At 33.1% G+C, this 13,515-nt stretch overlaps 1 protein-coding gene across 1 annotated transcript; it reads right to left on the bottom strand.

Annotated features, from left to right (window-relative positions):
* Positions 1 to 1,788: 1,788 nt before the first annotated feature.
* Positions 1,789 to 10,747, bottom strand: LOC139852819 (proteasome subunit alpha type-4). Its single transcript, XM_071842157.1, has 3 exons — positions 10,710 to 10,747; positions 4,655 to 4,741; positions 1,789 to 2,667 (listed from the first exon to the last, which is right to left on the bottom strand). The coding sequence occupies exon 3, from the start codon at positions 2,665 to 2,667 to the stop codon at positions 1,918 to 1,920; it is 750 nt and encodes a 249-aa protein (XP_071698258.1). The 5' UTR covers positions 4,655 to 4,741; positions 10,710 to 10,747; the 3' UTR covers positions 1,789 to 1,917.
* Between the last annotated feature and the right edge of the window lie 2,768 nt (positions 10,748 to 13,515).

Here is a 13,515-nt window from a genome sequence, read left to right as displayed (position 1 = left end):
ACGTACTATTATTACTTGCTTCCGTTCATAGAAGCATACTTTTGGTTGTAAAACATTTGACGTTGGTTATGACGTCACCTTTTATCATGAATGCAAACTTGTTTTGAAACAGCATATAGTATTTGACCTTGTAATGATCCTGTTGTTGATGATTCGTACGCGATGGTTTTGTAAGGGGCATCACAAATGAGATCAATCCCAAAACTAACCCGATTTCCAACTAAAACTAAGAATAATTAGCATATGAGTAACGTTTCATAGTTAAGATCAAATAATGTCAAAACATCGGCTCAAAGTTTAACAAAAAAATTCCAACATATTACTTAATCAATCACGAAATAGAAATACCTTTGGTAGCATGATGGATGTAAATAATATTCTAGTAATAATACTCACATGTGTTCAATATGTTCCAAATAGCTAAGCACAAAAGGTTAACGACATTATAAAGTTAGAATAGGGCACTAAACAAATTTACAATTGAATAAGATTAAGCGGGATGGAACGAATATGCAGCATAAAACATAAATAAGAACAAAGTATATGAAAATTAGGTCAAAGGAATAAAAGATTACCTGAAAGAAATTTAAAATGACGAATGATGAAGCTGAAAGAAGCAGAAGATTAATGACGATTGATGAAGCTAAAAGAAGCAGAAGATTGATGACGAAGATGGAGAAAGAAGAAGGGAAGAAGTTAAAATAAGCGTACATTTTATCTTAATTTTTAAATATTATTACATCATCAAATGCTTGGTACAATTTCTAAAAGCACATGTTACAACTCATAAAAGCACATAATGACATCAGCCTTAACTCGATTTTATTAGATAGAATAGATATATTAGTTTTTATAGAATAGAATTAGATTTAACGTTTTACACTACTCGCGTAATTCCGGGTTATGACACATTAGTTACGGAGTATTATTTCTCGCCTTGATACAGAAGAATTGTTTTGTCGTGAGTAGCATTTCTCGATCATGAAGGATAAATTATTGGTCGTGATTTTCATTACACAACATGTAGTCTAATAACCATACATGAACCCCGATTATATCTTTCAAAACGTCTATACACTAATGATACAACCTTATCTCCAAAGAGCTTTAGTAGTAGTTATGACTAAATATGATACTTGAGTTAAGTGTCAAGTTGACGGTTTTCTCTTGTGACTAAAAAAATATTTATCGCGACGTACATTTCTTTGTCATGATCGGTAGTCGAGACTTACATTTCCTAGTCATGACCGATAACGTCGCGACTTGCATTTTCGAGTCATGATCGAAAAATTGTTGGTTGGAACTTGCAATTTCGAGCCATGATCACGTCATGACCGGGATTGTAACACACAATGCATGAAACAGTAGTTTGCGTCTTATGTTTTGCGAACATTGAGTATTTTTTTCAAGTTTGAGCAAATTTGTTAAAAAGATAAGACATTTTGATTTTTTTTTTTTCTTCCTTTTTTAATACATACAAATCTCGTATCATTTTAAAGAAACATGGATTGATATTGAAATAATGCAAGTTTTGTAACCTTTTATTGTAACAAATTATTACCTACCAAAAATTAAGATCCTGCACTAAATGTTTATTTGGCAAATAATCATGACAGTAGCCATTTCTATATACACAACATTATATGTTTTGACTTGTTACTCAAAAAGATATGCAAGCCAGATGATACTGGCGAATAAAGTACGTTACCAGCATTTGGTTAGCTAAAGGAGACTTGAAATGATATTAGTAAACTACCCATTGCAGATTTAAGGTTTTTAAACGTATGAAATCAAGAACTTATCATTAAGTTTTTTAATGTAACAGAATCAAGATCCAACAATACAACTTAAAAACATAATCCAATACAAGTCTATCACCAACAAACGAAAATCGAATTAAACCACACACCGAACCACTTAAGTTTCTGCAGCAGGCTGAGTGACACCATATTTGACCAACATCTTGCTTAAAGCATCAGGTGTGCAAACCTGGTACTTCACCTTCCCAGTTGACGACAAGAAAACTTCAGCCAATTCAAGTTTATCAGACGTAAGACTAGTACTATCCATTGTCTTGCTAAGAACCTTAAGTGCCAACTGGACAGCCTCTTCTCTGCTGATGTCATCCTTGTAATCCTGTTTCAGCATCGATTGTGCAGCTTGATTGTTTGCACCAATAGCAGCTGCTTTCCACCCACCGTAATTTCCACTCGGGTCACTCATGTAAAGCTGAAAGCCGTAATTTTTATCCCACCCAGCAAATAAAAACGAGACCCCGAAAGGGCGGAGCCCACCAAATTGGGTGTAACCTTGTTTGGTATCACAAAGGGATTGAACTAGTTGCTCGACCGGCATTGGTTCTTGGTAAGAGAAAGTGTAGCGTTGTGCTTGGACACGGGCTGTGTTAATGAGGATGTTGGCGTCTGACATAATACCGGCTACGGCACAGGCGACATGATCGTCGATTTTGTACATTTTTTCGGTTGATGTTGAGGTTTGGAGAAGTTTTGAAGTAACTTTTTTTTCGCCAACTAAGACTACTCCGTCTTTGGAGAGGATTCCGATGGCAGAGCCCGCGTTTCCAATGGCTTCCATTGCGTATTCGACTTGATAGAGACGGCCTTCCGGGGAGAAGATTGTTGTTCGGCTGTCATACCTTCTCGACATCTGTTATAGAGATTGTAAACAAAATGATGTCCCAAATAATGCGTCAGAACTGAAAGCTTATTGAGCAACTAATAAACATAAACAATAAAGCACAAAGACAAACTCATCCACATGCAAATGATGAGCTCAGTTGACAACCGGTCGAAATGGCCTAAAGTGGTACTTAGAATGCATCATACCTTCGAAAACATATTTTTCCAAACTAGATTTATGTTTAAACGAGAAGCAAAAACTTAAACCTATTTGACACACCAATTATTTATAGGATAACTTAAATCTTTAGAGATAAAATATTTCTGGGTCAAACCAACAAGATCCTACTCATTTCGACACTTACCAAAAAGTTACAAATTTTGACCTGCACCAAACCCACATCTAGTTATCAGTAACGGACCAGTTCAAATGTAAATAATGCCCGAATGTCCTAACAAAAGCAGTTTATGAGCTACCCGTGGAACCCAGCATGAATTTCAAGTTTAACGAGAATTATATAAAATAATGGATCAGATTTAGCAGACATTCATAAGTCAAGCTATGAGATATAGAAACAAAGATTCAAAGTATACCAGGATCCCAAACGTCTAAGAGGATAATGAAAAATCATCGGTCATTATAACTAATGATGCCTTAAAACATACAGTAGTAAGGGTATAATGCCTTCATTTAGTGGTAGGTTAACTTCAGTACAGTATCCATGGGTGAACCTACATCCTAGGTTCTACTTGTTTTATATAAAAACATCCTTTTTGTATATTATACTGAACAAAATTCCGTATATGAATCTTATATATTGCCCATCATTTGATTGTATCTAAAATTCACCATCTTGCATAGTTGCATAGCTGTTTCAACTTTAGAGTTTTATAGTTGATAAGACGATGGAGATAATATCATATCTATCATCTCCGAAAAATAACTAGCAGATTACTAAACTATTTCAACACTGGTAGAAATTACTCTTATGGTGCGTTTGTCTACCTCTTAATTGAATGGTTAAGGCGTTCAGAATGCTGAACCATTAGCATTCGGCGCGTTTGTTTCTGACCTCTGAATGATAGATGGTGCTGAATGGTTCAACATTCCATTCAGAGCTGGAATTATTCTTAACCATTAAGCACCTAAATTTAATATAATATTCTCTTAAAAGTATATCAAGAACACTTATTAAACAACTATATTGTACTTTTAATTCATGTCAAAGTTTAATAAGGTGATTTTACATCATTCACATTATTCATTCAAAATGATTATCATCAACTTCATTCAGAACCTCTAAATCATTCAGATTATGAACCATCCAGCGCTAAATCATTTATACAGCCAAGTCCCCTAGTGGTTTTCCATCCATTGAACAAAACTTCATTTTCATTCATTTCCAAATCAAATACTACGCACCTTAATAACATTGCTATCTCTAAAGTCTAAACCCTCCCGAAACCTAAAGCCAGTTATTATACTATGAACAACATAGGCCCAAAACACATATCCACCAACAGCCTTCAATATCAAATTAATCTCCAAATTAAATTCTTTATATAAGATTTCAATTCAGAAGTTAATTCGTACAACATAAGCAACGACAAAATTTCATATAACAATCATATATGCTTAGGTAAAAGTCCTGTAACTTCTAATGACATCATACCAAAATTTCATTTTAATATTTAAATCAATTTTACAGAAAGCACGAAAAACATAATAACCTAACATAAACAACGTGTCATTATTATAATAAAATATCTATAATCAACCGAACGGATACAAACCTAGGGTTTTTATTCCCGAAATCAGTCAAATTAACCTAAACAGAAAGCGAAGTGAAACATAAACAAAAATATTAACCTAACAAATTAATCATGATTTTAGCTTATATATACAATCCGAATTAAATCCAATAAAACAGATTCATAAAAAACTAAACTGACCAGATACTACGTATACATATATGCATATATTGATACAGAAAAATAATAGATTAACAACGGACCTTGTGGATCTGCAAAGTTGAAGTGAGCTGAAAAATGAAATAATTTGGTTCAAGTGATTTGGTAAATTGGTTATTGTATTTCGTCCCTGTTATAATAATAATAATAATAATAATAATAATAATAATAATAATATAGATATGGATAGTCAATTTTGGTGTATACATATAGTCAATTTTGGTACACAAAGTATGTATTTTTATATTGAGATTTTAGGCTATAAATACTCATGAATGCAAGCATTAAACTTGCACCATTTCTCACACTTACAAAGTGTTTCTCTCTTTCTCTCCATTATCATCTTTGTTCTTACACTTCATTATTAGTATTCTAAATCAAGAATCAAATCACTAAAGGTAGTTATAAGCCTACTGAATTATAACATCAAGAATCAAACCACTAAAGGTAGTTATAAGCCTACTGAATTATAACATCAAGAATCAAACCACTAAAGGTAGTTATAAGCCTACTGAATTATAACACGTTATCAGCACGATAATCTTAATACTAAATATGGTTGGCTCTGCCACCAAAATGATATATGGTCGGTTATACCACCAAAATGATATATGGTCGGTTATACCACCAAAATGATATATGGTCGGTTATACCACCAGAATGATATAGGTCGGTTATACCACCTGAAAAAATATATGGTCGACACTGTCGCCAAATTTTCATTTATGTTTACTAATATTTATATTTTTGTTATATAACATTTATTTATGATTGCTTACACATGGTCGACACTGTCACCTACTTATCATTTATGTTATATTAAATTTATGTTTAATGTTTATATACTTATGAATATAAATTGACTCTAATTTATCATGATGTTTGTTTTAATTTTTGATAATAGAAAATGTCGAATCTGGAAAAGCTTAAATTTACTCCTTTAGAATCAACTGGAAACAACTACATGCCATGGGTTATAAAAGTAAAAATGCATCTTAAATCAATGGGCATTCTTAAAACCATAAATGAAAACAACACTTGTTCTGAAAAAGAACAAGCTACGGCATGTTGCTTTATTCATCAACATATTGATGAATGCTTACAAAATAATTATGTGACTGTAGAAGATCCCCATGTTTTATGGGAAGGTCTCAAAAGCAGATTCAATAATCAAAGAGAAATTTTACTTCCAGCTGCAATGGAACAATGGAGAACATTAAGGTTCCAAGACTTTAAGAAAGTAAATGAATACAGCTCAGCTCTGTATAATACATGTTCACAACTTAAATTCTGTGGACATGAAATTAGTGATGCAGACATGATGGAGAAAACTTTCTCCACAATGAATGCTGCAAACATCACAGTGCAAAGAAATTTGAGAATGCTAAAGTTCAAAACATATCCTGAACTTAATTCATATCTCTTAGTTGCAGAGCAAAATGATGAGCTATTAATGAAAAATCAGCAATCCCGTCCTACTGGTACACTTGCAATCCCTGAAGCAAATACTGCAAATAATTATAAACAGGGACAAGGACGCGGGCAAGGTCGTGGTTATAATAACCATCACCATCATCATGCCAAAAGCCATAACTATGGTAGAAACCATCCTTATGGTAATGGTAATGGTAATGGGCGTGGACGTGGTCGTGGTCGTGGCCGTGGTGGTCAAAGAAATAGTAATCTACGAAAATATAAATATCAACCACAAAACAAGCCCATTAAACAAGATGTTGAAGAAAATTCTTCTAAAAATTCTGAAGAATCTTGCTACAGATGTGGTAGAATGGGCCACTGGGCTAATACTTGCCGAACATCTAAACATCTTGTTAAGATGTATCAGGATTCGCTGAAAGGTAAAGAAAAGGAAGTAAATTTTGTGGATAATATTGATCCAACAGTCACTGAGAAACCATCTGATTTATATGAAGATTTCTTGAATGTTTAAGTTGTGTGTCTTTTGAAAAATAAACGATTTAATATCGTCTGTCTTTGTCATTATGTTTGCTAAATGTTTCAGTACTATCTATTTGCGTTTAAAATATTGTGTAATATTAATGTACTCACTATTTATTTCTTATATATGAAGTTCAATATGAATTTTGCTGGAATACAACATCAATCAAGTGGTGGAGATCTCTGTATAGCAGACAGTGGAACTACACACACTATACTTAAATCCGAGAAATATTTTATTGATCTAAAACCAACGGAAGGAACTATACATACAATATCAGGACCTGCTAACTTGATAAAAGGGATAGGAAAGGCAAATTTCATACTACCAAATGGTACAAAATTTTTTAATAAATGATGCCTTATTTTCTCCCAAGTCAAGCAGAAATTTATTGAGTTTCTCCGACATATACCTTAACGGGTATGATTATCAGTCAGTGACAACAGAAAATGAGAAATATTTAAGTATCACTGACAAGAGTCATGTGGTTGAAAAACTGCCAAGACTTAGTTCTGGATTACATTATACACATATAAATGTACCAGAAATACATATGGTAGTTAACGAAAAATATATTGATCCTGGTGTATTCAGTTTATGGCATAACAGATTAGGCCATCCAGGATCAACAATGATGAAAAGGATTATTGAATGTACTCATGGACATCCACTAAAGGATAGAAAAATCCATCATGATACAATGGTTCCATGTACATCTTGCTCTCTTGGAAAATTGATAACTAGACCCTCACCACTTAAGGTTGAGAAAGAATCACCAATGTTTCTTGAAAGAATTCAAGGTGATATATGTGGACCAATTCATCCACCATGTGGACCATTTAGATATTTCATGGTTCTAATAGACGCATCTAGCAGATGGTCTCATGTTTGTCTGTTATCAAGCCGTAATGTGGCATTTGCAAAATTTCTTGCCCAAATTATTAAATTGAGAGCTCATTTTCCTGATTACACCATTAAAAAGGTGAGACTTGATAATGCTGGTGAATTTACATCTCAAGCATTTAATGACTATTGCATGTCTATAGGAATTGTTGTTGAACATTCTGTTGCTCATGTGCATACACAAAATGGTTTAGCCGAGTCATTGATTAAACGTTTACAGTTAATCGCTAGACCATTGATAATGAGAACAAAACTCCCTGTATCTATATGGGGTCATGCAATTTTACATGCTGCTGCATTGATTCGCATCAGACCAAGTGCAAGTCATAAATATTCCCCCCTACAACTTGCTTTTGGTCAAGAGCCAAATATTTCCCATCTTAGAACATTTGGTTGTGCAGTGTATGTTCCAATTGCGACACCACAACGTACAAAAATGGGTCCTCAAAGGAGGTTGGGAATATATGTTGGATATGAAACATCTTCAATATTAAGGTATATTGAACCTATGACAGGTGACGTTTTTACAGCACGTTTTGCTGATTGTCATTTTAATGAAACATTGTTCCCTAGATTAGGGGGAGAAATGAAAAATAAAGAAAATGATGTTTCATGGTGTGAACCTCAATTAAAGTATCTTGATCCTCGCACAAAAGAATGCGAGACAGAAGTTCAAAAGATAATGCATATACAAGAACTTGCAAATCAATTGCCTGATGCATTTACAGATACAAAAACGGTGACAAAATCATATATACCAGCAGTAAATACTCCAGCTCGAATTGAAATTCCAAAAGCTGGCAATAACGTCACTCATGAATCTTTGCCACGTCAGAAACGTGGAAGACCAATCGGTTCAAAGGATAAAAATCCTCGAAAAAGAAAATCAGCTGATAATGAAGTAAAAGAAAGTGTTCAAGAAGAACCACAAATCAGTACTCCTACTGCAGAGGAGATTGATGATGTCAATACAGAAATTGCAATCAATTATGCATATTCAAAAATATTATGGAACCGAAATGAAATGAAAAATCTTGATGAGAAATTTTCATTTAATGTTGCATATGACATCATGAATAATGATGATGATCCAGAACCAACATCTATGGTTGAATGTCAAAATAGACATGATTGGGCTCAATGGAAAGAAGCAATACGAGCTGAATTAGAATCACTCAATAAAAGAAAAGTTTTCGGATCCATCATTCTCACTCCTAAAGATGTGAAACCTGTAGGATACAGATGGATTTTTGTCCGAAAAAGAAATGAGAAAAATGAAGTTACAAGGTATAAAGCTAGACTTGTAGCTCAAGGTTTTTCTCAAAGACCGGGAATTGATTATGAAGAAACTTATTCTCCTGTTATGGATGCAATTACTTTTAGGTACTTAATCAGTCTGGCAGTTTCTAAAAATTTAGAAATGCATCTCATGGATGTTGTGACTGCTTATCTATATGGATCACTTGATAGTGATATATATATGAAGATACCTGAAGGATTTAAGGTATCAGAAGCATCAAATGCAAAACCCAAAGAAATGTATTCGATTAAATTACAAAGATCTTTATATGGGTTAAAACAATCGGGACGTATGTGGTATAACCGATTAATCGATTACTTGATAAGCAAAGGGTATACAAATAATCTTACTTGCCCTTGTGTTTTCATTAAGAAAACAACATCCGGATATGTGATCATAGCTGTTTATGTTGATGATCTTAACATCATAGGTACAAATAAAGAGATCCATGAAGCCATTCAACTTCTAAAGAAAGAATTTGAAATGAAAGATCTCGGAAAAACCAAGTATTGCCTTGGTTTACAAATTGAGCATATGCCTAATGGTTTACTTGTACATCAAACAACATATACTGAAAAGATTTTGAAACGTTTCAATATGGACAAGGCAAAACCATTAAGTACTCCTATGGTTGTTAGATCACTCAATGTTGAAGCTGATCCATTTCGTCCATGTGAAGATCAAGAAGACATTCTTGGACCAGAAGTACCATATCTTAGTGCAATTGGAGCTCTTATGTATCTTACAAATTGTACAAGACCTGACATTTCTTTTGCAGTTAATTTGTTGGCAAGGTTCAGCTCTGCTCCTACCAAAAGACACTGGAATGGGATCAAACACATATTTCGATACCTTCGAGGAACTACTGATTTAGGATTATTTTATTCTAACGAATCAAAACAAGATTTGGTTGGTTATGCAGATGCAGGTTATTTATCTGATCCACATAAAGCTAAATCTCAAACTGGATATGTATTCCTAAATGGAGGTACTGCAATATCATGGCGTTCTCAAAAACAAACACTTGTTACTACATCGTCAAATCATGCCGAAGTGATTGCATTACATGAAGCTACTCGAGAATGTTTTTGGTTGAGATCAATGACACAACTCATTACTGATTCTTGTGGACTAGAACGCGATAAAAGTCCAACAACTATCTATGAAGATAATGCAGCTTGCATAGCACAGATGAAAGAAGGGTATATCAAAAGTGACCGAACAAAACACATACCACCTAGATTCTTCTCATACACTCAAAATCTCATTAAGGACAACCAGATTGAAATGAGATATGTGCAATCTAGCAAAAACTCTGCTGATCTTTTCACGAAAGCACTTCCAACTGCTATTTTCAGAACACACGTTCATAACATTGGCATGAGACATGTTCAAAAGATGTAACAGCTGAAGCGATGTCTACTTGAGGGGGAGTCAACTCCATGCTGCACTCTTTTTCCCTTAGCTAAAGTTTTTTCCCACTGGGTTTTCTTTAGCAAGGTTTTTAACGAGGCAGTAATTTATAGTTGATCTTCAACAAAATAAAATTGCTATCCAAGGGGGAGTGTTATAATAATAATAATAATATAGATATGGATAGTCAATTTTGGTGTATACATATAGTCAATTTTGGTACACAAAGTATGTATTTTTATATTGAGATTTTAGGCTATAAATACTCATGAATGCAAGCATTAAACTTGCACCATTTCTCACACTTACAAAGTGTTTCTCTCTTTCTCTCCATTATCATCTTTGTTCTTACACTTCATTATTAGTATTCTAAATCAAGAATCAAATCACTAAAGGTAGTTATAAGCCTACTGAATTATAACATCAAGAATCAAACCACTAAAGGTAGTTATAAGCCTACTGAATTATAACATCAAGAATCAAACCACTAAAGGTAGTTATAAGCCTACTGAATTATAACAGTCCCGAGTTTTATTGTGCCTCAAGTTTTCTTTTTTCTTTTTCTGAAATTTTCGTTTTAAAGTTTGATGGAATTGCATAAACTACCCTCGAGTTACAAAAAAGTGTTGCGGCAAAAAAAAAAAAAAAAAAAAAAAGTTACATAAAAGTGTTGTGGGAATGTGGCTTCAAGAGCTGACCGTCAAAGAGCAATTGGGCCCTTCACTAGATGGCCTCCCATATGCCTCATAAAAAACAAAGCCCATATTATAATCACTTTACTCAAAATTAAAGGGATATTAACAAACAAAAAAAAAAAAAAAAAAAAAAAAAAACTATTTTTGAAATGAAAGTGATCCTCACACATCACTTTTTGATCCATATACATCTAATTACCTATTTTACCCTTAATTATACTAACAATAATAATATAAACTCCCTAGATTAATATAGGAGCATAACTGTAAATTTATGAAACAAAAGTGTACATAGATCAAAAAAATAGTGTGTTAGGATCGCCTCCCTTTTTAAAAACTTGTGATAAAATGAACAAAAAATAGAATAAAAAAAAAAACTGCAAATCCCAAATTATTTTTTTCACTTTGCGAATGGTGTTTGTGATTTGTGAATGGTATATACATTTGCAAACGACTAAATGAACAAGGAATTTTGCGAATGATCAGTTTATATAATAGCTACTACATACACATGTTTGCTACAAACGCCTTTTTATCGGCAAAAATCACGTAACTAGCTAAAAAATATACAATCTGAAAGGTTAATTCATCCATAAAATATCTAAAATTAATGTTTAACATACAATCATTTTGTTGGAGAAGAAGGTGGTGATGGTGATTCCGGCTAAACATCAAAATGTGCTATGAAGAATGTATCCGCCATTTTGTGCCTATAAGAACTGATAATAAGATTTCTATCTCCGTTCATTCGGTATCTAAGTCACAAGCCAACCGCTTCGTATGGTAAACTCCACAATCACCATGTGATCCAGTCTGTTGAGGCACATCTAGAGCATTAATATGAAACAATCCCATATTGTCCATCTACGTAAAATGCCCCCTGTTGTTAATTCTTAATTTTCTTGCCACTAATAAATTGCCCGCAAAAAATAAACAGGTAGTCTCCTAACCTTTCAACCGCTCGTCTACGTTGAATATATTTACCGATGCTCAAGAAGCTATCGTGGATGGTGACTGCAAAAGTGTCGATGTGTAGCTAAAGTAGTACTCATTGCCTCAGTGGTCACAACCTACCAAGTTAACAGGGAAAAAGTTATGTACTATAATTTTAGGGTGATGATATGTACACAACCTCATATTGTTATGTACACAACCTATATGCTTTACAGTATTGTACAGTACAACACTGTAAAGTGTATTGATTGTGTATATAACAATATGAAGTTGTGTACATATCACTTCCCATAATTTTAAGATTAAAACCCATATTTCAACACATGTATATGAAAACATAGTTTTTTTTATTAAGGGAACATTAATCAATATGTTTTCTTTCAAACATGTTTTGAAAACTAACCAAAAAATTGACACATTGCCCTTGTAATCCCAATTTTCGAATGGTACGTACCAGACACGCAATTCTTTACATGTGAATCACAAACCGCAATAAGGAGTCGATGTTCGAATGCTAAACATTCGAAATTGCATTGTTTTGGGGATGTTGGTTAGGATTGATGCACGCATTGATCGAGGAAAAATTGCCCAGTTGCGTGGAAAGGACATTACAAGTGAGGGGATCACGAATGCCCAACAATCATGTTTGAGTCGGTTGGCTCGTATGATTTGAGAATTTGGCACACTCTGTTTGGTCCAACGTGTAGTGACCCAAACTTTTCCATGATTATATATTAAATGAAAACTATATTTGCATGATTAAATGTTTCCAACATGTTAAGCAATCAAACTTGTTAAGACTTGATTTATTGAAATGAGTTTCATGTAGACAATTGACCACCCAAGTTGACCGGCGATTCACGAATGTTAAAACTTGTAAAAACAACATGATATATATATATATATATATATATATATATATATATATATATATACACATATATATATATTTAACATGATATTATGATGAGTAAGTATCTCACCAAGTACATTAACAATGAGTTATATACATAAAATGAAAGTAGTGAATTAAGAAACGCGAAACGATATATATAACGGCTATCGTTACAACAACGTCTTACTAAATACATATGTATCATGTTAAGATATTAATACACTATGTTTAACATCATGAAATGATAATTACATATATCATTAAGCGTATTAACAATGAACTACACGAGTAAGATGAGACTACTAACTTAAGAATTTTGAAACAATACATATATGTAACGATTGTCGTTGTAATAGTATTTTACACATATTTATATGATATTAAGATATATTAATACACCATGTTAACATGCTAACATAACAATTTAACATCTCATTTAAGTGTAATAACAATGGATCAATTACATTTAACAAGATCGTTAACTTAAAGATTCCGAAACAACACTTACATATAACGACTAACGATGACTTAACGACTCAGTTAAATGTATATACATGTAGTGTATTAAGATGTATTAATACACTTTTGGAAGACTTAATGACATATATCAAAGTACTTCTACTTAACAAAAATGCTTACAATTATATCCTCATTCATTTTCATCAACAATTCTACTCGTATGCACCCGTATTAGTACTCGTACAATACACAGCTTCTAAGATGTATATACTATTGGTATATACACTCAATCATCAGCTCCTTAGCAGCCCATGTGAGTTATTAAACAT

This window comes from Rutidosis leptorrhynchoides, chromosome 6 (genome assembly GCF_046630445.1).
Source record: "Rutidosis leptorrhynchoides isolate AG116_Rl617_1_P2 chromosome 6, CSIRO_AGI_Rlap_v1, whole genome shotgun sequence".
NCBI lineage: Eukaryota > Viridiplantae > Streptophyta > Magnoliopsida > Asterales > Asteraceae > Rutidosis > Rutidosis leptorrhynchoides.
Note: the sequence above shows the minus strand (reverse complement) of the source record. Positions and strands in the feature narration are given on the sequence as shown.

Coding starts and splice junctions, on each gene's coding strand:
- LOC139852819 (XM_071842157.1), bottom strand. CDS start 2,667: ATGTCGAGAAGGTATGACAGCCGAACAACAATCTTCTCCCCGGAAGGC.